This window comes from Mus pahari, chromosome 5, assembly GCF_900095145.1.
Source record: "Mus pahari chromosome 5, PAHARI_EIJ_v1.1, whole genome shotgun sequence".
Lineage (NCBI taxonomy): Eukaryota > Metazoa > Chordata > Mammalia > Rodentia > Muridae > Mus > Mus pahari.
This window is the reverse complement of record NC_034594.1, coordinates 58,594,026-58,617,417: the sequence shown is the minus strand read 5'-3', so window position 1 is coordinate 58,617,417 and position 23,392 is coordinate 58,594,026. Positions and strand designations below refer to the sequence as shown.

At 35.6% G+C, this 23,392-nt stretch overlaps 1 protein-coding gene across 4 annotated transcripts in view; it reads left to right on the top strand.

The window, feature by feature from the left end:
• The window catches only part of Cul3 (cullin 3), a 76,150-nt gene that overhangs the window by 6,477 nt on the left and 46,281 nt on the right, over positions 1 to 23,392 (top strand). Inside the window, exons 2-3 of one of the 4 annotated variants that reach the window (XM_021197337.2) lie at positions 11,799 to 11,996; positions 12,927 to 13,054. In XM_021197337.2, coding sequence (XP_021052996.1) covers positions 12,944 to 13,054 — 111 coding nt within the window. In that variant the 5' untranslated portion in view covers positions 11,799 to 11,996; positions 12,927 to 12,943. Of the gene's footprint in view, positions 1 to 11,798; positions 11,997 to 12,926; positions 13,055 to 23,392 lie in introns of those variants that run through there. The other 3 variants (XM_021197336.2, XM_029538351.1, XM_029538350.1) reach the window with 3 other exon arrangements.

Sequence of the window (23,392 nt, the reverse complement as noted above, 5' to 3'; positions counted from 1 at the left end):
TCTGTATTTTACCTGAACTTGACACCACCATACCAGGGCAACTCTGTCAGGATACATTTGCATGTCCTCTCCCTCAGCCCACTTCACTGTACATTCTGATCCACTCCTTTCACTGTAGATGAACTGTGTGCTCAGGATTGTCTTGTTTTCTTTGCTTTGCTCTGATGAGATAGGCTTACCTTAAATTAAGGGTCCTATTTTTCTTATACTCATTAAGGACCTAGAATGCTGTTTACTGCCACAGCCATCATCTTTTTTGGCTCATGCTTTTTGTTTTTGTTTTTGTTTTTGTTTGTTTGTTTTTTTTTTGTTTTTTTTTAAGACCGGTTTTCTCTGTGTAGCTCTGGCTGTCCTGGAACTCACTTTGTAGACCAGGCTGGCCTCAAACTCAGAAATCCTGCCTGCCTCTGCCTCCCAAGTGCTGGGATTAAAGGCATGCACCACCCTGCCCGGCGGCTCACTCTCTTAAGAACTACTATTTTCTTTTCTGATCATCTTGTTACTCATGCTCACTCAGACTTTGAGGAAATTAGTGTCTACTTCACATAAATTATCTGTAGTTCAAGTGTTTGTTTTTTATCCATTGCATGTTAGAATATTTATTTGTTTAATTTAAAATGCTTATGTATTCCTGGTGTGAGTGAAGGACAGAGTATTAGTGGAAAACCATCTTGGATGGTACTACCTCCTTGTGTTTTCATTGCCCGTGTTTTCTATTCTAGACTGATATACTGAAGAAATTGAAAAACAGTGGTCATTAATTTAGCCAGACATTCAGTGACTTTGTTGCCTAGTTAGTAAGATTCACTGTTCCAGCTCAACAGTTCAGAAAGTTTCTGATTTATTATTTTATTTTTGTGCATTTATGTTATGGCTGCATGTATGCATATATGAGGGTGTCAAATTCCTTGGAGCTGGAGTTAACAGACAATTGTGGTACTGGGAATTGAACCTGGATCCTCTGGAACAGCAGCCAGTGTTTATGACCATCTCTCTAGCCCCTGCTATTCTAAATTTTAATCACTGTACTTAAAACCGTTAAGAATTCTTTTACCTCTCCTCAAGAAATCTAACAATTGTTCTTACACACACACTAGGAAGAAAAATTTGTGTCAGGAGCCGAAAGCTTCAGCAATCTTTCTTTCTATTCAATTATATTCTGGAATATGTATCATTACTCAGCTCTTTTCCTCTGGTGTGAAAAGAAACTTTGTCTTCTTCATTACCAATTTCATTTTGTTTTCATAGCCAAGATTCCTGATAGAATGATCTGTCTGTCTGTTTGTGTCTATTTAGGAGTATAATTTCTATTTTAGAGGAAACATCAAGTCTTTTTGTATTGATTTTTATTAGCCTTGTTGTAATAGTACACAACACAGAGTAGACAGTATTCAGTAAACGAAGTAACAACAGTCAATATTCTTTAGTTCATTTCTTAATACTTAAAATGGCACAGCTAAGGACAGTTTTGCACAGAATAAATATAAGTAGTAAATGAGATAGTATAAAATTACTTTCTAATAAATAGTAGTGTAACTGGGAGATTTAAAGAAAGAGTTGTTGATTGTAAAGCAGAAGTGTCATTTAAAATGTTTTTGGTTTTCCTATGGGGTAGTCACACTCAGACACAGATTGCAGAAGACTGGAAGGGTTTGTAGTAGAAGGGATGTTTTCAGAATTGTCCTCAATGGCCATTTAGAGCTGCTTCCATATTGCCATTGATACAGCAATCTATAAGAGTTCACTGAGAAAGGCTAGCCATTGCCTTAATATCACTAATCACCAGCTTATTTAACAAGGCTCTATTGCCTGAGTGTTAGGAAATTGAGAACTAGCCATGTTATTCTCTTAACTAAGACATAACTTTTGCTGTTAGATAGCATTCCTTTTAGTATTTCTAAAGCTAACTGAAGGTCTGATGTAATTAAATAACACTTCTTGATAAGACTTAGAATAATAGAGAAAAGAAATGGACCTATTTTATTTTGTTCTTTTTTTTTTTTTTTTTTTTTTTTAAGACAAGGTTTCTCTGTGTAGCCCTGGCTGTCCTGGAACTCACTTTGTAGACCAGGCTGGCCTCAAACTCAGAAATCCTCCTGCCTCTGCCTCCCAAGTGCTGGGATTAAAGGCGTGCGCCACCACTCCCGGCTTTATTTTGTTCTTTAACTGGGAAATGTTACTGCTGAGCAAGAAACTAAAATGTCAAAGAATCTCCTTTCCTTGGAAAATACAAGATTTCTTGTGATCGTCTTCTAAAACTTTAACACAGTGCAAGTTATTCTCTAAAGTAGCTGTTAGTAAACCTTTAGTCTATGATACTGATGTATTCTCTCCAAGTAATAATAAATGTGGTTTTTCTCTATATGCCCAGTTACTCTCCATCTCAAAGAGAAGTTACTTCATAAGATTAATAAACTGCTAAGTGTTGAACACCTACTTTATTCTGGATTTTGTTTTCAATTTTTTGGCTGTTCTCAAATCCTAAACAATTTTAAGTTGACATTTTTTCCTCCTGTTTAAATCTAGTTGGCATTCTGATAGACCTAGAAAAGGATAGAGCCGGGATTCATATCTAAGTGTCTGACTCAAAAAGACAGTGTTTTCCATTAAACTACTAGGTCTGTCTTTTGGACCTCACTACATAGCATTGTCATCTGTAGAAGTGTTGGGTCATATTCATATCTAGCCTAGCATGCAAACATGCATGCATGCAGTACATGGGACACAGGTTGATCCTGCTTGCTATATTACATACTTACATTAAATGTTTTCTAGATTCTGGAATAGTATGCTTTTTTACTAGAAATATGTTGGGAAAGTAATTCTAAGGTTGTTTAAAATATTGGCTGGTGACAAATTCAGGAGCCCTGGAGCTTACATGCATCACAGTATAGTGTACCTTAAATATATACTTAGAAAAACTGAATTCCTTAAAGCTAAAATGTTTAAATTCTTCTAAAAACAGTTTAGAGTATACTAAAGTGGTAAACAATGAAGTGCATGCAAAGCATGAAGATTAGAGAGTTTGGTTCCTTTGGTATATATAAATGAAACATTAAATTAAATATTTTTTTATTATTAAATATATTTATTTATTTACATTGTAGCTGTCTTCAGATGTACCACAAGAGGGTGTCAGATCTCATTACGGGTGGTTTTGAGCCACCATGTGGTTGCTGGGATTTGAATTCAGGACCTTGAGAAGAGCAGACAGTACTCTTACCCATTGAACCATCTTGCCAGCCCAGAAGTGTTATTTTTAAATGAAATAAATTAGCCAAATTCAACTCTCTCCTAGTGTCTGATTGGTGTGTGTGTGTGTTTGTGTGTGTGTGCGTGCTTTCTTGTGGAATGCCCAAGTCTAAGTTGGGTCTCTTCAGTCTTCTTCTCCACTTTATTTGCTTGCTTGTTTATTACTTATTTATGAATGAGACAGTCTGTCCTGGTTAGGGTTACTATTGTGATAAAACACAATGACCAGAGTAGTTTGGGGAGGGAAGAGTTTATTTGTTTTATACTTTCATATCACTTGTCATGAAAGGAACTCAAACAGCAGAGCAGGAACCTTGAAGCTGAGGCAGAAGCCACGAAGGGGTTGCTCCTTACAGCTTACTCAACCAAAACCACTAGCCCAGGGATAGCACCATTCACAGTGGGCTGAGCATCCCTCATTAGTCACTAACCAATAAAATCCCCTACAAACCAGTCTTACAGAGGCATTTTTCTCAACTGAGCCCCCTCCTCCCTGATGACTAGCTTATGTCAAGTTGACATAAAACTAGGCAGTACACAGTCACCCTCACTCAACCTCATTGACTCAGATATATATTGACTGGCCACTGAGGTACAGGTATGCACCACCATGCACAGCCTTTTACTTGGGTGCTGGGGATCCAAACTTGTGTCCTCATGCATTTTATGTACTACGCCATCTTCCTAGTTCCTAATTTTAAAAAGCTATGTATACCATAAACTGGACAACTTAGAAAGAACAAATACATATTTTCTCATATTCCTGGGGGCTGGAAAGTCCATGATCATGGTTTTCATACCTTTCATGGTTTCATATGTTGTTGCAGGCTGTTCATTGTTCCCAAGGTGATACTTTGATGCCACATACTTCAGAAGAGAGGAATGTTCTTTCCTCCTTGGCAGAAAGCAAAAGGCCAAGGGGGTTAACTCCCTTTATCAAGTCCTTTTATAAGGTTACTTAATTCTACCCATGAGGGATCCACCCATATAACCTATATCCTCAGTTCTTATTATCAGTATATTCATAGTTAAAAATCTTTGGAGCAGACCATATCAAGGACTTTAAAGAAAATTGGTTATGAATTTAACAAATGAGGAAATTGAGGACTAGATAAGATGGTTTCACCTAGGAATTTGCATCTTATTTGAATTATGGAAGAACAACTAACATCTGGTTTTTGATTAAAAGCTTGTTTCTGTGGACTAGACTGAAGTTGAGTGTGTAGCCATACTAACTCATTGTTAATACTGACCTTTTTAAATTACAAATTTCTCAGTTTGGCGACATGAGTTGACATGATACAGTTGAAGGACACTTATAATAGTAATACAACATAAATGTTACATGAATAGTTGCTGCACTGTTTATGGACTACAAGTCAAGTTAGTCGAGGTTTAAGAAAGATGCCTTTGGTAAATAGTCTACCTATTGAAACACAAAGCGGTGCTGTTTTCTTTGCTGATGCAGAAAAGACTGAATCTCAAATAGTTGTTAGAGAAAAACACATGAAGGCATAACTTAGATCCCTATTTCCATAATCTAAAATTAGGTGTTTTAGTAACAATGACATTATCATTAAATTTCCCATTAGCTGAAATAACTAGGTTTTTTTTTTTTTTAATAAAACAGCTTTTCCAAATAAAACCTCTATAAAGTGTAAGTCATAACCAAATTGTAGCTACAATGGAGAATCAATTACACATAAACCAGAGAGAGAAAGGAAAAATAAATGCAGCAGTGTAATTTGACACTACTAGCTTGGTCTTTGAATGGACTAACTGCAATCCATTACGACAGCTCACAACCCATATACATTTATGCTACAGAATCTGTTTAGCCTTATCTAAAATGGTCAGTTCATCAACGAAGCATTCCAGAACTCAGCTAATGTCTCTACTGCTTCATTTGAGAACTCCTCCACTGTCAGTGGAATATAGTATTCCATTTTTAAGAAAAATTTAATTCTGAAAGGCTAGTCTGCTATTTGAGATAAAATGTTTCACAAATTCCAAGAGCACACAAGCATTACTTCCTAGATTTACATATAAAGAAACTACCTTTCAGTGTAATTTATTTAAGAGCTAGAATGTACCTTAGGTAAAACTCAAAGTAAAGTCTCTTCATTTTACAAAGTAGGAAACAGACTAAGTGGCTTATCAAAGACCGAAAAACTTTTTAGAGCAATGAAGGAAAGTTAAAAAATTTAACGACAATCTTACAATCAGATTGTTTACTCAATCTGAAGCTTGGATCTTTGGCTGTGTTTTTACTGGTTAACATTTATGGGATTAGTACTAAAAAAATGAGGTTATTGCTAATATCATATGTCATCTAATCCTGTCAACAAGTAAGATCCTTTATCAATATTAGCTAATGTCACCTATGTTTTGGGGCATACAGTAACAAGGGAAAAGAGACCACTTTACTAGTCCCAGGTGTTTAGAATCAGTGAGAGATGCATTAGTAATTAATGCATTAGTAATTAATGTTCCCATTGTAGCTGGTAAAAATACAGTGATTACTCAGAAAAGTATACCAAGGAAGCTTTATTGAGGCTTACATTTTTCTGAGTGTGTGTGTGTGTGTGTGTGTGTGTGTGTGTGTTAGCAGTGTAATTCTGAATTGCTTGGAGTTTCAAATTTTCACCCTTTTCTACCCACTCTGTTCCAAATTTCTGGTAGAAGATTATCTAGAAATTTGATGTGCTTTGGACATAGTGTATACAAAAGAATACAGTTTTATCTTAACTTGTTTCAGGATGTAATTCTTCTACCTAAACTTTCACTAGTTGCAGCGCAGTCAAGATGTGTATGTAATAGCCATGTTTTCAAACTCAAGCCTTTAAAGGTTATGCCATTTGAAAGTGTAGAAGAACAATTACAGTTTTTTAAAGTCAGTATTTATTTTTATTGCTATTGCCTAATGAGGGAATTGTAAATTCTAAGAATAATTATGTATCTTTCCTATAAAAACAAGCTTTTTCTGTTGAAGGAATTTACTTTCTGTATTGTGAACTTGGGGCAGGACACTGAGGGTATTTATAAGTATATAGTAGACATTAATTTGTGTGTGTGTACATATATATGTACTTTGCACCTCAAAAGCTATGGTTGTCAAAACTCCTGAGTTTATCTGTATTTATAACAAATTTAAGCAAATAAGTGTTATCAGTGGAACTGCTAAAATTCTGGTAGAATAATTTAGATTGCTACTTTAAAGGATTATTTTTTAATGTACAAAGGATAGAACCTTAAGATTTATCTTGTATAAAGTGTAGCCTAATATTCCTATGGCTAAAGTTAATGAAATGTATATTGAGTGAGAGATCAAAACTTATTGGTAAAAATTATTTTGCCAGTGTTGTGCTTAATGCCAGGACCAAATCATGGAGGAATATATACTGTGACAGCCTGTTTTGTTTGTTGTCTTGTTCTTAGACTTGTTTACTTAGGGAAAGAAAAATTATAGCTTGTTGATCCTTTCCTGAATGGCTTATTTAGTCCACTAGTTTTTCTCAGCTAACATTTAATAATGAAAATAATGATTAAGCAGATTTCTGGGGTGTTTGATAATGGGTAAGATAAATGACTAAGTATGAAAATAGATTTTGGAGCCTGTTGTGTGTCCCTTACTATTCTTTATTTATATTTGAAAAAGACAATTGCTATTTGAAAAATTAGATGCTGCAGATAAGCACGTTAAATGTTCTTCCATTATCCTTGTGCCTATTACTGGCTCGCATTTTCAAAATATATTAGTGTAATATTAGCTAAAACAGTCTTCATTTGTCAATTACTGCTTTATTACCACTGAAGTGACATTGAAGAAAAACACAAGTCCCTTAGGATTCTCATGGTTGAGTGGAAGAAGTGGAACAGAATAGTACTTACAGAGCAATATTAGATTGTTGTGTTAGACTACCTAAGTGTTAGGGAGGAGCTTTTATGTTGAATTTTGGTGTGGCCAGGGGGAAAATTTCAAGAGTATGGTACCTGAACTGGATTCAAAATCTTGTAGAGTCAGTTTAAGAAAAGGTGTGTGTGTGTGTGTGTGTGTGTGTGTGTGTGTGTAAAACAAACAAAACCAACACTGGCAAAGAGGTGGTTGGAGGAGGTTCTGTGACTGGAAATATACAGAGAATCTTAACAGAATCTTTAAGGATGTGTCCCCTTTATGGTACTCCTACTCACTTTACCCTATAGGAGGGTTGGTAGGAAGGAATGTAAGTTTATGCTTCTGATTTGTGACCTAAGGCCATGATTAAATAAAATAATAATATAGAGAACACTTTGAGCATGTGTATAGTGGTGAGTTTACTTGGATGTGCAAATGGTAGCTAGATCTGTTGCTGGAGCTGGTTGGAGATGTGCAGCAGGTAGTTGAGAATAGCAGTTTTAGACTTTGGGACAAAATCTGAGCTGACGCTCTGAATTTGGGAACCGCATAAGGCAATCATGGATCTTTATGACTTTACTAGGGTAAAAAATATTAACAATCAAGTGAGACAAAAATAAACCCAGATTGAGCATTCTGTTAAATTAGGTGCTTGCCCTCTAGAAAAGAAGTAGATACAACTTATATTTGCAAAATATTGTATACAGTTCGGGAATAGTATTGTGGATAGTAGTTGTAGCCTTAATAATGAATAAAGGTGCATAAGGGACCATTATAGAGAGTGAAAAGAGTCAGAGAGGAGTGGGGGTGAAAATTACTGAAATGATTGCTAAGACTGACAGAAGGAAGTATCGAGAAATAATGCTTTTGAAATAAAGCTACCTAACACTGATAGCCATTTTACATAGATATGCTCTTAAGGAGTTTTGTTTCAGATTTTACCTGTTTATATACAGAGAGTTTCAAAACTACTTTCTAAATTTTGTTTGAACACATAAGAAAATTCAGGAGATTCTATCAGCTAAGTCTCCTCTGTTGTTCTGAGTGTGAGGAATTATACTGTACCCAAGAATGAATCATGCTAAACTTACTGACATTCTTATTTACTCTTTATGACAGTCTCTGAGATAGATAATATTATTAAGCCTATTTTTAAAATGAGGAAATCAAGATCTAAAGGAGTTAAATGATTTAGCTAAGGTCCTGTGGCTTGATAGTGAGAAAGCCTCGATACACATTAAGACCACTTAGACCACTCTAACAACAAAACATTTTATATATATTTGTTTGTTTGAGACAGTTTCTGTGTATACCTGTGGCTGTCCTGGAACTCTCTCTGTAGACCAGGCTGGCCTCGAACTCAGAAATCCGCCTGCCTCTGCCTCCCAAGTGCTGGGATTAAAGGCAAGCGAAAACTTATATTCTTTACTATTGTAGCTTATTGTGTTTGTTGAGATAATTAGTGACTTACAATCTGTTTTACTCTACTATGTGAAATGTAAGGTGAATCCAGTGCTTTGGATTTTGTAATGTTTGGTGATTTGAGGTAAACTATGTAATTTCTTAGTGTTTATTTTTGTCTTTTTTTTTTTTTTAAACCTTAGTAATCACTAGCAGTGATGTTTGTCCTCTGGCCCTTAGATTGTAAAATGACTCTTAAATTTATAAATTTTAAAAGTAGTTTGACATAATTGTATGAGAATAATTTGGTGATATTAGAAGTCTCTTTAGTAATTTATTTGTGTAGAAATGTCTGTATTTTGTCTAGCTTATGTTGTATAGTAAGGAGCCTGAAAAGATTCCCTTACAGACATTTGTGGTATAGGTATTTCTGGAGTTAATACGTTTCTTTTTTTCTTTCATTAAAATTGTTCTTTATATGTTTATTATTTAATGTCATGAGATGTCTTTGTTACAGTATTGATAGGCATCAGGAGAGTAAAACCTCATTGTATCCAAGCTACCATTTTCTTATGAGAAAGATTTGGTGAATGGAAGGAAGTACTGTATCAACATCGCATTTTGTATGCCGGTTACCCTAAAATGGTAGAATTCTTAGACTGAGCTTGAGTCATTTGAGTAAGGATCCTTTTGATTCAGTTGAGCTGCTATTTTATAGCTAGGGTAAGTGACATGATTTTTTTCTATACTTCCTTCACACTTTTATGCGTAAACATAACTTGAAAAAAGTTCTAGACTAAGTAATTCTTACCCAGTTAGGCCAGAATTGCATTGATTGACTAGTGTTTCCCAGGTTGTAAATACTGAACTGAGTAGATTTTTGTAATACAGAAAGGGGTTTCCTGGTCAAGTATTAGCAGAAAGATCACTCAGTCAAAATCTACAGATACCTGTTATGTATCAAGTATTACTATTTTAAAAGTTCTACCTTTATGAAGCTAACTAACATTTGACTTAGAGAAGAAACATCAGAAAAAGAAAAATAATAATAGGGGCAGATAGGGGTTAGTAGTGGGTAGATGTATTTATTGTAAATAAGATGTCCCATTTAGTAGTTTATTGTCAGTCGGTAGGTTTGAGACATTCAGATATGTCTGAGAGTGAAAATGTTCCAGAGGGAGGGAAGCACGAAAACTAATGTGAGTTTATTTCCGTATTCCAAAGAATAGTTGGGATGTAGGTGTGCACAGAGTAGAGTGAACAAGTGGGAAAGATGAAGTTGAGGTGAATCAGATAAGGCTCTGTGGGAAAACCTTGTAATCATTTGACTGTAACTCTAGGGGAAATGAAAAGTCATTTGAGGCCTGTGAACAGGTAAATGACATGACTGATTTTTGTTTTCAGGAGATCACTTTCTGGAGGCAGGCCAAGAATTGTGGAGTAGCTGATTGAACTATCTGAGAGATAGTTTTACCATGAGTGTGTTAATGGAACTAGTGTGAAAGGGTTGTGTTCTGCTTGTGTTTTGAAGGTAGAGAAAAAGATTTGTATTTGGCGTTGGAATTAATGTGAAGGAATAGCCAAAGATGATTATAGGATGTTTGTCCTTAGTACCTGAAAGGAAAAAGTAAACATCTCTTCAGTTGGAAGAGATGGCATGCCAAGTAGAATGTGGGGAAAAGATTAGAACTTGTCTTAACCTTGAAGTTTGAGATGATTAATAGGTATTCAGGTAGAGTAGGCAGCTGGAACTATCATTAGTATGCAAGAGACAGGGCCAGGTAGGATATAGGAAGTTTGGGAATGACTTCAAGCTATAGAAATAAATGAAATCTCTCTCTAGAATGTGAGTTTAAGATTGAAGATAGTAGTAAGCAAACCAAGTAGGAACCAGTGAAGTGGGGGGTGGGGGTGGGGGAGAAGTGGCTATAGTGCTTGGAAGAAAGGCAAGTTCAATTTTTGTTTTAAGCAATAGAATTGGTGAGTGCTTTCAAAATACTGCTGTGTGGGTCTAGTAAAATGACATGTGGAACTTTGACCATGAGATTTATGAATGTAAAAGTTACTGGTGACTTTGTTCCAGTGACTTAAAGAGATGTGAATGTTATATTGAGGTGGATTAAAGATTGATTGGGAAATGGAACTTGGAGACAATGAATATGAAGGACTGTTTCAATCTCTTGCTATTTAATTATTTTGTTGTAATAGAAAGAAGTTAAGTTGTAATAAAAGGATTGTGAAAATACGTTTTTAAGATGCAAACCTAATAATTTGGGATGTAAGTAGGAATGATTTAGTAGAAAGGGAAAAGCAGTGATGATGAGAAAGGTGATAGTGAACAAAGTGATCCTTCAGTAGGTGACCTCACATTCTTGCTTTTCACCTAGAGTTACTGTTAAAATGCAGATTGAGGGCCGGGCATGGTGGTGTATGCCTTTAATCCCAGCACCCGGGAGGCAGAGGCAGGCGGATCTCTGAGTTCGAGCCAGCCTGGTCTACAGAGTGAGTTCCAGGACAGCCAGGGCTACACAGAGAAACCCAGTCTCGAAAAACCAAAAAGAAAAAAGAAAAAGAAATAAAAGAAAAAAATGCAGATTGATTGTGTAGGCCTGGGGTGGGGCCTGATATCCCGTGTTTCTTTGTGCTCTTTACTTCTGGCTCCTGTTCTGTACTTAGAGTAAGAACAGATTATATTGGCATATAACCAAAAATGTTGGTCGATAGGGTCAGTTTGTACAGTGTCTCCTAGTTGTTTGTATTTTTCAGTACCTTGAAAAAAAAGGGCTCTAAGTGACTAGTGGATACATAAAACAATGTTTCTTTTTTTTTAATCAAGATTTTATTTACTTATTATGTGTAATGACACTGTAGCTGTCTTCAGATACTCCAGAAGAGGGAGTCAGATCTCATTCAGGATGGTTTGAGCCACCATGTGGTTGCTGGGATTTGAACTCTGCACCTTTGGAAGAGCACTCGGGTGCTCTTACCCGCTGAGCCATCTCACCAGCCCAACAATGGGGTTTTAAAGTAGAGTGTTTTGGTATATTTAGGGATGTAGGTGATTATAAGTGATTAAGTAAGAATGTTTCTGTTAGCTCAAGCAACTTCAGATGTAGTTTACCTTATTTTATTAAGATAAAACAGTTGTTAATGTTCCTGTAAATCATTGTCATAGTCAAGATATGTATGATATGAACAAATACAAAATTAATTTCAACTTTTTCTCCCCTTTCTCTCTTGGATATTACAGATGACCATGGATGAAAAATATGTAAACAGCATTTGGGACCTTCTGAAAAATGCAATTCAAGAAATCCAGCGTAAGAATAACAGTGGTCTTAGTTTTGAGGAGCTCTATAGAAATGCATATACAATGGTTTTGCATAAACATGGAGAAAAGCTCTACACTGGACTAAGAGAAGTTGTTACTGAACATCTCATAAATAAGGTACCCAATTTATAGGACTGTTGCTAATACAATTTTGACCGTAGAGACTCCTTTTACTGTTGTATTTTGACCAGGACATTCTTTTCAAGGCTACATGAAGCCTATATTTAGCATGTGACTATATTGTAAAACCTTACTGAGAACCTATAATAGACTAAATCACAATTTAAAATAGTTGAGAAGAGATGAAGTTTGTGGTCTGTTTTGAATATATAATCATAGTTAATGAAGCAAACATTTTACAAACTCTTGAAATAGACTACTCACTTGAGCTAAGTTTGAGCTAAGTTTTGTGGTAAATAGAAAATCTTTAAAGATCAATTTAGTGGTTAACAGTGGCAAAAAAACTAATTTCAGTTATGAAATTGCTTTAAGATTGCCAGATACAGTGTGACATATCACAAATTCATTGATACTTTTCGTGATACTCATTTCTTGAATATTTGGTGGGGGAGGTAGAAATGTTTTATGAATAGTAAAATGAACTCATATTTTTAACCTATACATTTTGCTACATTATTTGCAAATCAGTCTATTGCTGTGTTTTATTTATTGTAATTGTTATTGAACAATTAGAGAATAAGGTTTACATTTCATTTACCCTAAATTATTAGCTTACATGTTTCCTATGAATAAGGAAGTTGTCTTACATAACCAAAGAGGTATGAAGAAAACTAGATAGCTTAGTATTAGTATAGTACCATGTTAGATTTCACTGGTTGTTCTATGTAGCAGTGATGCCCTCTACAGTAATTTTTTCTGATCCATGATCCAATCTAGGATCACACATGCTAAGTTCCTCAGACTTGGTCTATCTGTACATTGGCATTTTTGAAGGTTGTAGGTCAGTTGATTTATAGATTGTCCCTCAGATTTTGGCTTGTCTGATTGTTTCCTCATGACTAGTTTCAGGTTGTGCATTTTTGGCAGGAATAATACGTTAAGTGATGTTGTGTCCTCAGTGCATCACATCAGGAGGCACATGCTGTCAGTTTATCCCATTATTGGTGATGTTAACTTTGATCACTTGGTGTCCGCCAGATTTCTTCACTGTAAAGGTACCATTTTTCCCTTTGTAATTCCTAAGTAATCTGTTCAGTGATACTTTGATTGTATGAATGTCCTGTCCTGAAGAAACTTCCACACAGTGGTTTCAGTGTTCATTGATGGTTTTTTGAGTCATCACTGTAGGGTTGCAAGCAGCTTTTTCGTTCCTATCTGTCTTCTAGAATTTCTTTCTCTGGAAGGTGGAGTGGAGAGATTAAGTGAGCTAGGTAGTTTAGTATTTCATGACTTTTAGGAGGATTATATTCATCGTACAATCAAGTTTTTGTTAGATACCTGTGCTTCATTTTTAGTTAAAAAAAAATACAGTAGGTGCACAGAGGTAGTGTATACAATTCCTTCCTGGGGTTGTTTTTACTTTGATGTGAGAGATGACACACTTTGAGTAATAGTGTGAAACCCTATGCAAATATAGCGTAGGGATTATGTGAAGGTAAAATTAACCTGAGCTCTGTAAGATTTCATGAGAAAGGAAATTTAACTAAGTCTTTATATAAAGGATTAAGGGTTGCATCCAAGCACTGGGAGGCATTCTAGTATAGCAGATCATACATGGTTTTTAAAAGAACTGGTTACTTTTAGGGGGAAAAGAGGATGCTGACTGAGGAGTATAATAATTACAGAATTATATGGCAGAGAACATAGGAAAAGTTTAATAAATTTGAATGCATCACTGAGGAATTTGAATTAAAAAGTGGAAGGACTTAAGAGGTGCATGTGTGTGACAATATAAAAACATTTAGAGATTACTGATATGAGGTGAGATTTGAAATATAGAATCAAGATGGTGTTTATTAGACTCAGAAGGAACCTTGAAAAATCTGAATAAAAGGAAAGATGAGAAAAGAGTGAGTAGAAATGAGACAGGCAAAATTAGTTTGCTTGGAAAATTGTGGTATATCTAGTAGGAGTACTATGACATCAGTCTATAAAGTGACTTGGAGCAGGGTAAGTTTTGTTTTAGGTTATATTGACAATTTTTATCATTGGAAAATACCTTAGTCATTTTACATGTGAGCCCTAAGATCTTCAAATACATGTTTGTAGATAGACTTTAAAACTCAGAACTATACATGGAGACTTGGTACTTGGTCGTATGTACTGAGGAGTAAGCATTATGTTTCAGAGGATGAAATGACTAGAGTCAAGGGATGAATGTTGAGGAAACTTACAGGTAGTTGTTAGAAATAAGGAAAACTAACTTAAGAGGATAGACTTTTACAAAAAGAGGAAAGATAAAAAGAGTAGAATATTTTGCTTAAAGCTACCAAAGGGTGGTGGATTGGAATACTTAGTTCTTAGATGTGGGATTAAGAATGATGGAGAATTAAATTAAGAAAATAATGTTCATATTTGTTAGGGAATCATGATAATACTGATTATAACTTTTTTTCTTTTTGCATTTATAATGTGTTAGGCCCAGCCCTAGTTGGTAGGGCTTTCAGGTTAGTTGAATGTCAGAGTTAAATAATGCCTTTTGAAAATGAGAGAAGATACTTGACAGGATCATTTTGAAGACTATATTGACGAATCAGTGAAGGGTTTTAGTAGGAGTTGGTTAGAAGGTGTAATTGGTATTTTAAACTGCTTTGTAACTTGGACACAGACTCAGAAAAAAATCTACAGGCATGTGCTGATGAAAACTGGCTCATGTTAAAAGTAAAGAGAAAAGAGGTGAGAGTGTGAAGTCAGTGCATAAGTGAATGATTTTGGAATCTGGAATGTGATTATTATTATGTACTTAATCATAAGAATAAGTCATAAGAATAATCCTGCCATGAGAAATGCAGGCTTAATGCAGTCGCATAACTGTTGTCTCAGCTTGGGTTGCCATTACAAATTTCATACAGCCCAGATGGCTTGAACAACACCTCTTCACATCTTTAGATATTATAAACTCCAAGACTATGACAGCCATAGATTTGTTTTCTAGGGAGGGCTGTTTGTCTGCTTTGCACATAGATCCTTCACATTCCAGAGAGACATGTTTTTAAGTTAATTATTCTAAATTTTAAAGTTAAAAATTTAATATAGGTACACTAAATTCTGATTTTCTTCTTATACATAATGTATAGTATATCCCTACCATTTGAAATGTTTTATTTCTCCACATATTTAACAAGGCCTTTCTAATGAGAAAGTGTACTGACTCCTCTCATCTGTTCAGTGTTTCAAATAAATTAGGTTTGAATGTCTGCTAGAATCTGCTTTCTTTTAGTTTTGTCTATTTATATTCGTTTTTATTCTTAGGGGAGAAAAAGTAATAGCTGCAGATAGAGCGTTACTATACGAACGGGCCACTACCAAGAGAGAACTGTTATTGGATAGGAGAGGTCAGTATATAGTAGCTCAAAATGCTTGTCTCAGGATGTAGGAAGTACCAGCTGCTTCAGTGAAGACATTTTTTGGCAATGCTAAGTATGATACATAACTATATTCTGCATGGGACCCATATCACCTATACCGTATTGCATTGCATTTTCTTGTCTGTAGTTACCTCATCTATCTGAATAACATAATAAGGTAGATAAATATATTGGTAGGTAAAGGGGTAGGTAGGTAGGCAGGCAGGTAAATGGCTGGATAAACATTAGTGTCATTGTCTAACCAGGACCTGTCTTTTCAGACTTGAAAGGAAATTGAATTTTTACATTGAGTCAGGCTGTTTTTATGTTGTTTTTAGTACTTAGACTTTTTTGTGATGAAAATAATGAGCACTTTGATAATGTTTTTGTTAGAGCAGTACTGACAATGGAGGTAGGTGAAAAGATGTTGTAGATAAAACATAAAACTCCTATTATTAATTTGATTGTTAACTATATTACAATGACATAATTTATAATTACTATTTTAATTATTAAAGTAGTTGATTATTAATTTAAGAAATATTTCCAAAATAGAAAAAAGGTACAAATAATCCAAGTACTATCTCTAGTCTAGCACTGGTAGTGTATTCTATCTCTAGAATATTTCCTGCTAGGAAACTGAGCCCCAAAGAAGTTAACAGAAAGCAGAACATGGGCTATTAGTCTTTGTGCCTTCCCATAAGAAAAATACTGTATTTTAGTAAGCATGAAAATATCAGTTTCTCACAGATGTATTCTCTCCTTTCTTAAGGAATGACAGTATAGCTAAAAAATATTTCTGATGTTTTCTGTATTTAAGGAGTTTTACATACTAGTTTGTTAGTGCCTCGGAAGTATCCTTCTAGCTTTGTCATTACAGAATTCAGCATGCTGGGTATTTCTTAATTGCCAGGCTCTGAGTTGGATGTAAGGAATATATAAACAGAACATGTTTTATTTCTACCCACGGAATAAGCATGCTTAATTTTAAAAAGCAGTAAAAGCATGAGGAAAAATACTGAGAGTAACTGCATGGGTCCATTAGGGCCATTTGAAGAAGTGGTGATGTTTAAATTGGGACTTCAAGATGAGCAGTCTCCAAGGAATGGTTGAAGAATGCTAGACAAAGAGAATGACTATGTTTTTTGTAAAGAGCCAAATAGTATTTGCTTTTCTGTGCCTGTCTCTGTCACACTCCTTAGTTTTTCTTCTGAGGTACAGAGAGCAGCAGTATGCCATATGTAAGTGAATGCTTATGGTGGGATTCCAGTGAAACTTGATTCTAAATAGCAGGACATCCTTTACCAATTCATAGAATCTTCACTCTTAGGAAATCTGCTCTGAAAATTTTGTGTAAGCATTGGTAGGTGCTGGGAACAGGACAAGATGAACTTGGAGAGTTAGAAACCCATCATGCCAGACCTTGAAGCTGTGGCAGGATGTCTTGGTTCTTAACTATATGCATGTTAGAAAGCCAACAGTGGTTAAACAAGATGGTGGCATGCTGTTATAGGTTATTAAAATCCTACTTGTGCTGTTGCTTGGAGAATTAAGAGGGCTTGTGACTTGAAGAAAACTAGGAAGAAATAATCCCGAAGCTGATGATTTATGTCAGTAATGACAGTAATATACACCAGTATAGTAGTAAGAACTACAGAGCACAGAAGTTTTCAGATGCATGGGGTCTTACATGTATAATGTTACCTCCTGATGGTTGATGTATAAGTAATTCAGAAATGTTGAGGGGCTGGTGAGATGGCTCAGTGGGAAAGAGCACCCAACTGCTCTTCCAAAGGTCCAGAGTTCAAATCCCAGCAACCACATGGTGGTTCACAACCACCCGTAACAAGACCTAACGCCCTCTTCTGGAGTGTCTGAAGACAGCTACAGTGTACTTACATATGAGAGAGAGAGAGAGAGAGAGAGAGAGAGAGAGAGAGAGAGAGAGAGAGAGAGAAATGTTGAAAGGCAGCTTTGCTTTTCTAAATTTAGTGACCATTTTTCTTGTCAGTTGTAGATACAGTAAGGATGAATTTCCTTATTCCTTAGATACTTCCAATTTGGGATGCTAAATGCAACTGACAAGTCTCTAGGGTTGTCCTGTCTGTGGTAAGGAAATTATTCTTCTGCCTTCTACTGAGCATTTATTTAATAAATAACTTGGATGTAGCTGCAGTGGGGGAAAGTACTAAGTAGAAGTGAGAATTGAACCTACAAGGTTAATAGGCTAATTTTGCTTCTAGTGATCTTGAAAAACTTACTAGACTTTTCTGGGCTATATTGATTTCTAAAATGAAGCTGAAGTTAGAATGTATACTTTCTTAATCTTAAATAAGGAGTGTATGATAAATTTTTGTTGTTACTTTGCCTTGTTTCAGTGGTTTTCTTTTTAAAATTTTACCCTTTTAATATTTATGCATTTATTTATTGAGACAGAGTTTGAGTATATAACCCTGGCTAGCTTAGAGAATTCAATGTGTAGAATAGACTGGCCTCAAACCCATAGGTTACCCACTTGTTTCTTGCTCCATTTCTGCCTTTGTCTCTGCCTTCTCACTGCTGGGGTTAAAGGCATGCATCATCATGTCAGGTTGTTTCTTTGTTTTGAGATAGAATCTGCCTGTATAATCCAGGTTTACCCTCAGACTGGCTATCCTAAGCCTCATGAGTTAGGATGATGGGTGTGAGCCACCAGAGTTGGCATATTTAGGTCATTAGGACTTGGAAACATAGTTTCTGATGCTTACTACTCACAGTCTGAAGCATAAATGTGTGTAAAGTAAAACCTTTTCATAAGTCCAAGAAGAAACAACTTTGTGATGTTTTTTTTTTTTTTTTAATTTTCATGGCCTTTGTGTGCATTACAAGTTTTAGATTGACATACTTGAATCTGTGGGTTATAGTTCTGACTTTACTAGTTTACCAAAGGTGAATTGGAACCATGAACAGGCCAGAGTTTAAAATTTTAGATGACTTTCTATTTTGAATTGATTTGCAAATGCAAAGTCTTACTTGAAGAACAAATAACTTGCTTCCTTTCTTTCTTTTTTCTTTTCTTTTTTTAAGTTACCCTCTTTGGTAGAAAATTGTATCTGTAAACCAGTTTCTTGGAGTCTTGATATTTTCTTTTTCTCCCATATTTTAGGTGAGGAGAATTAATGTATTAAATGTTATATCTATACATAGATGATTTAGAGAATGTTTATGTGAGGAGGGTACTAGTTGTAGAAATGAAGTTGATAACTTAAGCTTGTAGGCCAGTTAGTTGAGAAGACTTAACTTTTATGTTAAAACTTTTTTAGTCCTCCTCTGTTCTTAGGGAAATGTAAAGCAATGTAGAGAGATAGTCTAATTTCAATAAAGATTTATCATGACAAAGACAATAGTTCCAAGATAAACACTACGTAAGAAAGAAGTCAGGTATGCATTTGCTCAGTGTGGAGGTGGCTGGAGTAGAAAAGGTTTTCAGAGGCATCTGTAGCAAAGAGGTTGGCACGTGTGTTAGACTTTGAGAAATACTGTAAGAGCTTTGGGTCTTAAGTATTCCTGGAAGGAGCCCTTATTTTAAAATTTTAAAAGAAGGTGGCTGCAAATGGACCTGACAGTGTAAAATGCTTAATGCGTGTTGCGGATAGCCCTGGGGCTAATTATATTTAAAGTTAATTCTGTTCTCCTGTGAGGGGTTGTGAACAAGGAATGAGTCAGCACTCAGGTGATTTCCTGTAAATCTTCCCACCTTAATTCATAAAATAAAGGAGAGCTGATGATTGGTCAGATAAAGGGAGCTGGAGAGGAAGATTGGGAGAGAGGAGGAGGAAATGGGAGAGAGAGGACACAGGAGGAGGAAGAGAAAGAAGAAAAGTGGAGAAACTGCAAGTTATAAGGGGTCTCATAGACGTGGAAGATGGTAATGAGGTGGTAGATCTGCCCAATCTAGGTGCACAGCTTGTATTCATATTAATTGAGTTGTGTTTTCATTGCTGGGGCATATTTGGGTTGGAGATTTATCGCAACAAATGACAACCCTATTCTGTGCTTCATTGACTTTTACTTTAAGTTCTTGTGCCATCTTATACTTTTAACTTAAAGCTTTTGGGAAAACGGCCTGCTTTGTTGAATATTAGAGTTGTTTAATGTGATAACAGGGGTCAGAGAAAAGGCTGCCGGCTAGGAAGTAAAGTCCCTTGATAGAATGTTTTGGGTCAAAGGTTTTGTGGTTGTGTTGTTGTCCCCTCGCTCCATGGGAAGTCCTATCTGGCTACAGGAGGTGGTAGCCACTTAAGTCTCCATATCCCGAGCTGCTTTGGAGTCTTAGGGTAACTGCCAAAGACAGTCATAGGAGTCTCCCCTATCAGGTCTCTAACTAGTCCCAGAAAAGCACCCCCCCCCCCATTTTGTTATCTTTCCCAGTTCTCCCTACCCCTGTTCTGCACAGCTGATACTCATTCCTGTTCCCCTCCTCACACCCTCTCCCACCCAGGTCCCTTCCTCCCCTTCTATTATCTATTTTATTTTTATTTCCTTCTGAGTGGGATTCAAGCATCCTCCCTTGGGCCCTTTGTGTTAGTTCTTTAGGTCTAAAGATTATAGCGTAGTTATCATGTACTTCCTGGCTAATATCCTCTATAAGTACATATCATGCTTGTCTTTCTTTGCAGGATCCATTTGCCTGCAAATTTCATGATGTCCTCGTTTTTTAATAACCTTGTAGTATATTACTGTGTAAATAAATGTACCACTTTTTTCTACTCTTCAGTTGAGAAACATCTTGGTTGTTCCCAGTTTCTGACTATTATGATTAAAGCTGCTATGAACATAGTTGAGTGAGTGTCTTCGTGGTGTGGTGGGGTATCTTATGAGAATATGCCCAGGAGTGATGTAGCTGGGTCTTGGGGTAGAACTGTGATCAATTTCCTGAGAAAATGCCAAATTGATTTCCAACGTAACTAACTGTACAAGTTGCACTACCATCAGCATCCTGGCCAGCATCAACTGTCACTAGATCTTTTGATTGTACCCATTCAGAGAGGTGTAAGATGGAATCTCAGCGTCATTTTTTTATTTGCTTTTATTTTTCTGATGACTAAGGTCTTCGGATATTAAAGTTCCACTTGACCATTATAGGATGATGAACATCTTTTCCCATTCTGTAGGTTGCTATTTTGTCTTATTGATGGTGTCCTTTGCCTTTCAGTTTTATGTGGTCTGAGTGCCTGACCTATGAGAGTTCTATTCACGAAGTTATCTCCTTAAAGGCTTTTCTCCACTCTCTCATCTATTTAGTATATCCGGTTTTATGTTGAGGTCTTTGATCTACTTGGACTTGAGTTTTGTACAGGGTGATCAATATGGATCTATTTGGATTCTTCTACATGTAGACATCCAGTTAACACCTTTTGTTGAAGGTGCTTTCTTGTTTTCATTGTATGGTTTTTACTTCTTTGTCAAAAATCAAGTGTCTGTAGGTGTGTGGCTTTATTTCTGGGTCTTTGAACACGATTCCATCTATCAACCTGTATGTTTTTATGCCAGTACTATGTGGTTTTTATTACTATTGCTCTTAGTACAGTTTGAAATTAGGGATAGTGATACATCCAGAAGTTCTTGTGTTGTACAAGATTGTTTTAGCAATCATAGGTTTTTGTTTTCCATGTGAAGTTGAGAATTGCTCTTTAAGGATCTGTAAAGAATTTTGCTGGAATTTTTATGGGAATTGCATTGAATTTGTAGATTGCTTTTGGTTCTATGTCCATTTTACTATGTTGATCCTTCCTATCTCCATGAGCATGGGAGATCTTTCCATCTTCTGATAGCTTCCTTAATTTCTTTCTTCAGAGACTTGAAATTCTTGTCATACAGGTCTTTCACTTGCTTGGTTATAGTTACACCAAGATATTTTTTATATTTGTGATTATTGTGAAGGGCTAATTTCTTTCTCAGCTCATTTATCACTTGTATAGAGGGCTACTGATATTTTTTTAATTTGTACCCAGCCACTTTGCTGAAAGTGTTTATCAGTTGTAGGAGTTCTCTAGTAGAATTTTTGGGGGTCACTTATGTGTACTATCATATCATCTGTGGATAGCAATACATTGGCTTCTTTCCAATTTGTATCCTTTGATCTGCTTTAGTTGTCTTATTGCTCTGGCTAGAACTTCAAGTATATAGACAGACTCATTGATCTTCTAAGGGACCTCATTTGATTCCCAGCACCCATATGGTGGCTCACAACAACAACTTCAGTCCCAGGGTATCTGACAGTCTGTTTTGGCTTCTGCATGCACTGTGATACGAACACATATATGCAGGCAAAAAAAAAACAAAAAACAAAACCTATGCATACAAAATTTGGAAAATTAAAATGGATGCTTCTTAGGCTGGACAAGAAGGCTTTTCCAGGAAAGGCACTTACTGCCAAGCCTTACAGCCGGAATCCAGTCCCTGACTGAGATCCACATGATGAAAGGAGATCTGGTTCTGGCAAGTTGTTCTCTGACCTTCCATGCACACAAAATAAATACTTATTTCTCAAAAAGAATACTTATAAAAGTGCCAAGTTATACATGCTTTTCCCTTTGCCCATATATATATATATATATATATATATATATATATATATATATATATATCTTTAATATATGAAAGTGATTTAAGGCATCTCATATCCTACTATTGCATATATGTTGCTATAGCACCTTGTTTTGCCTGATGCTATAAGTCTGTCAGTACAAGAAAGGGTATATTCTTTTGAATGGTAGGTGTTACCTGATACTATGGCTTCATTTCTTTGTAAGTTTTTAGGCATTTAAAAGAAAGACCGGTGGTGGAATATTTGATTTGATTCAGAGTTTGTCTGATCTTTGTGAACTCTTAAAGCTATATTAACAGCTATATATTAGTAAATTACTTCTAGAAAAATGGGGCATCAATCAGAAGAAAAATTTCTTGAATATAATAGTGTTTTGAGATGGTATTTTTAATCCCTACCTTTATTCTTAACAGTTAATGAAAAGTAATTAGAATGGTATGGTCAACCTAGCTAATAATGACAGACATTCAGAAAGCTCATTTATGGGTTTTTGGAAAGTTGAAAAAGCTATACAATATAAATTTTATTTTCTTAGCCTTGATAGATGTTTGGTTTGAGATACAGACTCTAAAGAATGTAAGTGAATAATGGCAACATCTATTCACCAAATTCATGTTAAAGGTAGAATTGGAGTTTTAGTGTTGTGTGTTAACTGATGCTGCTATTTCTGTTCTAGAGGGAAGGGTAGCAACACCTGTAGTATTAAGTACTGACACTATTCATAATGTATGAATATGAAATATAACTGTATGTTGTTTAATAGTATTCCTTTAAAAAATGTGTAAAGTTAACAAGGTCCCTACTTAAGCACATACAGATAATACTAGAGTCACGTTTATAAGTAGAAACAGATGGATTTTTTTGTAGGTCATGTAAATGTTCAAGAGTCATAAAGTTATTTAGCAGACATCTGGTGACTTATTTCACAATCCTAGAAAATTGCCTTTAAACACAAATAATAAAAATCGTATCTAATTAGTAAGACACTTCAGGCATGATAGGAAATCACAGATGTGATTAATCACAGTCATACTTTATGTAAGAAATGGGCTGCAGATGAGACCAAGTAGGTGACTTGGTCAGAGACCCCGTACAGAGTTGTCTGAAAATGATGATTTTGGTTATTTTGGTTTCTTAGTGATGATTAAAATACCACAGATTTCTAGGACAATATGCTCAGAGCAATGCCTTTGTTGTACTTTTTAATGTTCTTGGCACAATTAGCATGTATTCCACATAATTCACACCCCATTTTAATGACATGTTTATGTTTTCCAGTGAATGAAATAAAGAGATTTGTCTTATTTTTGGACTAAATATTGCTTTGTATTTTGAGTATTAAAGGAAGTCCTCAATTTTTACTACAATTTGTTACTAATTATATGGCTTTGTTACAG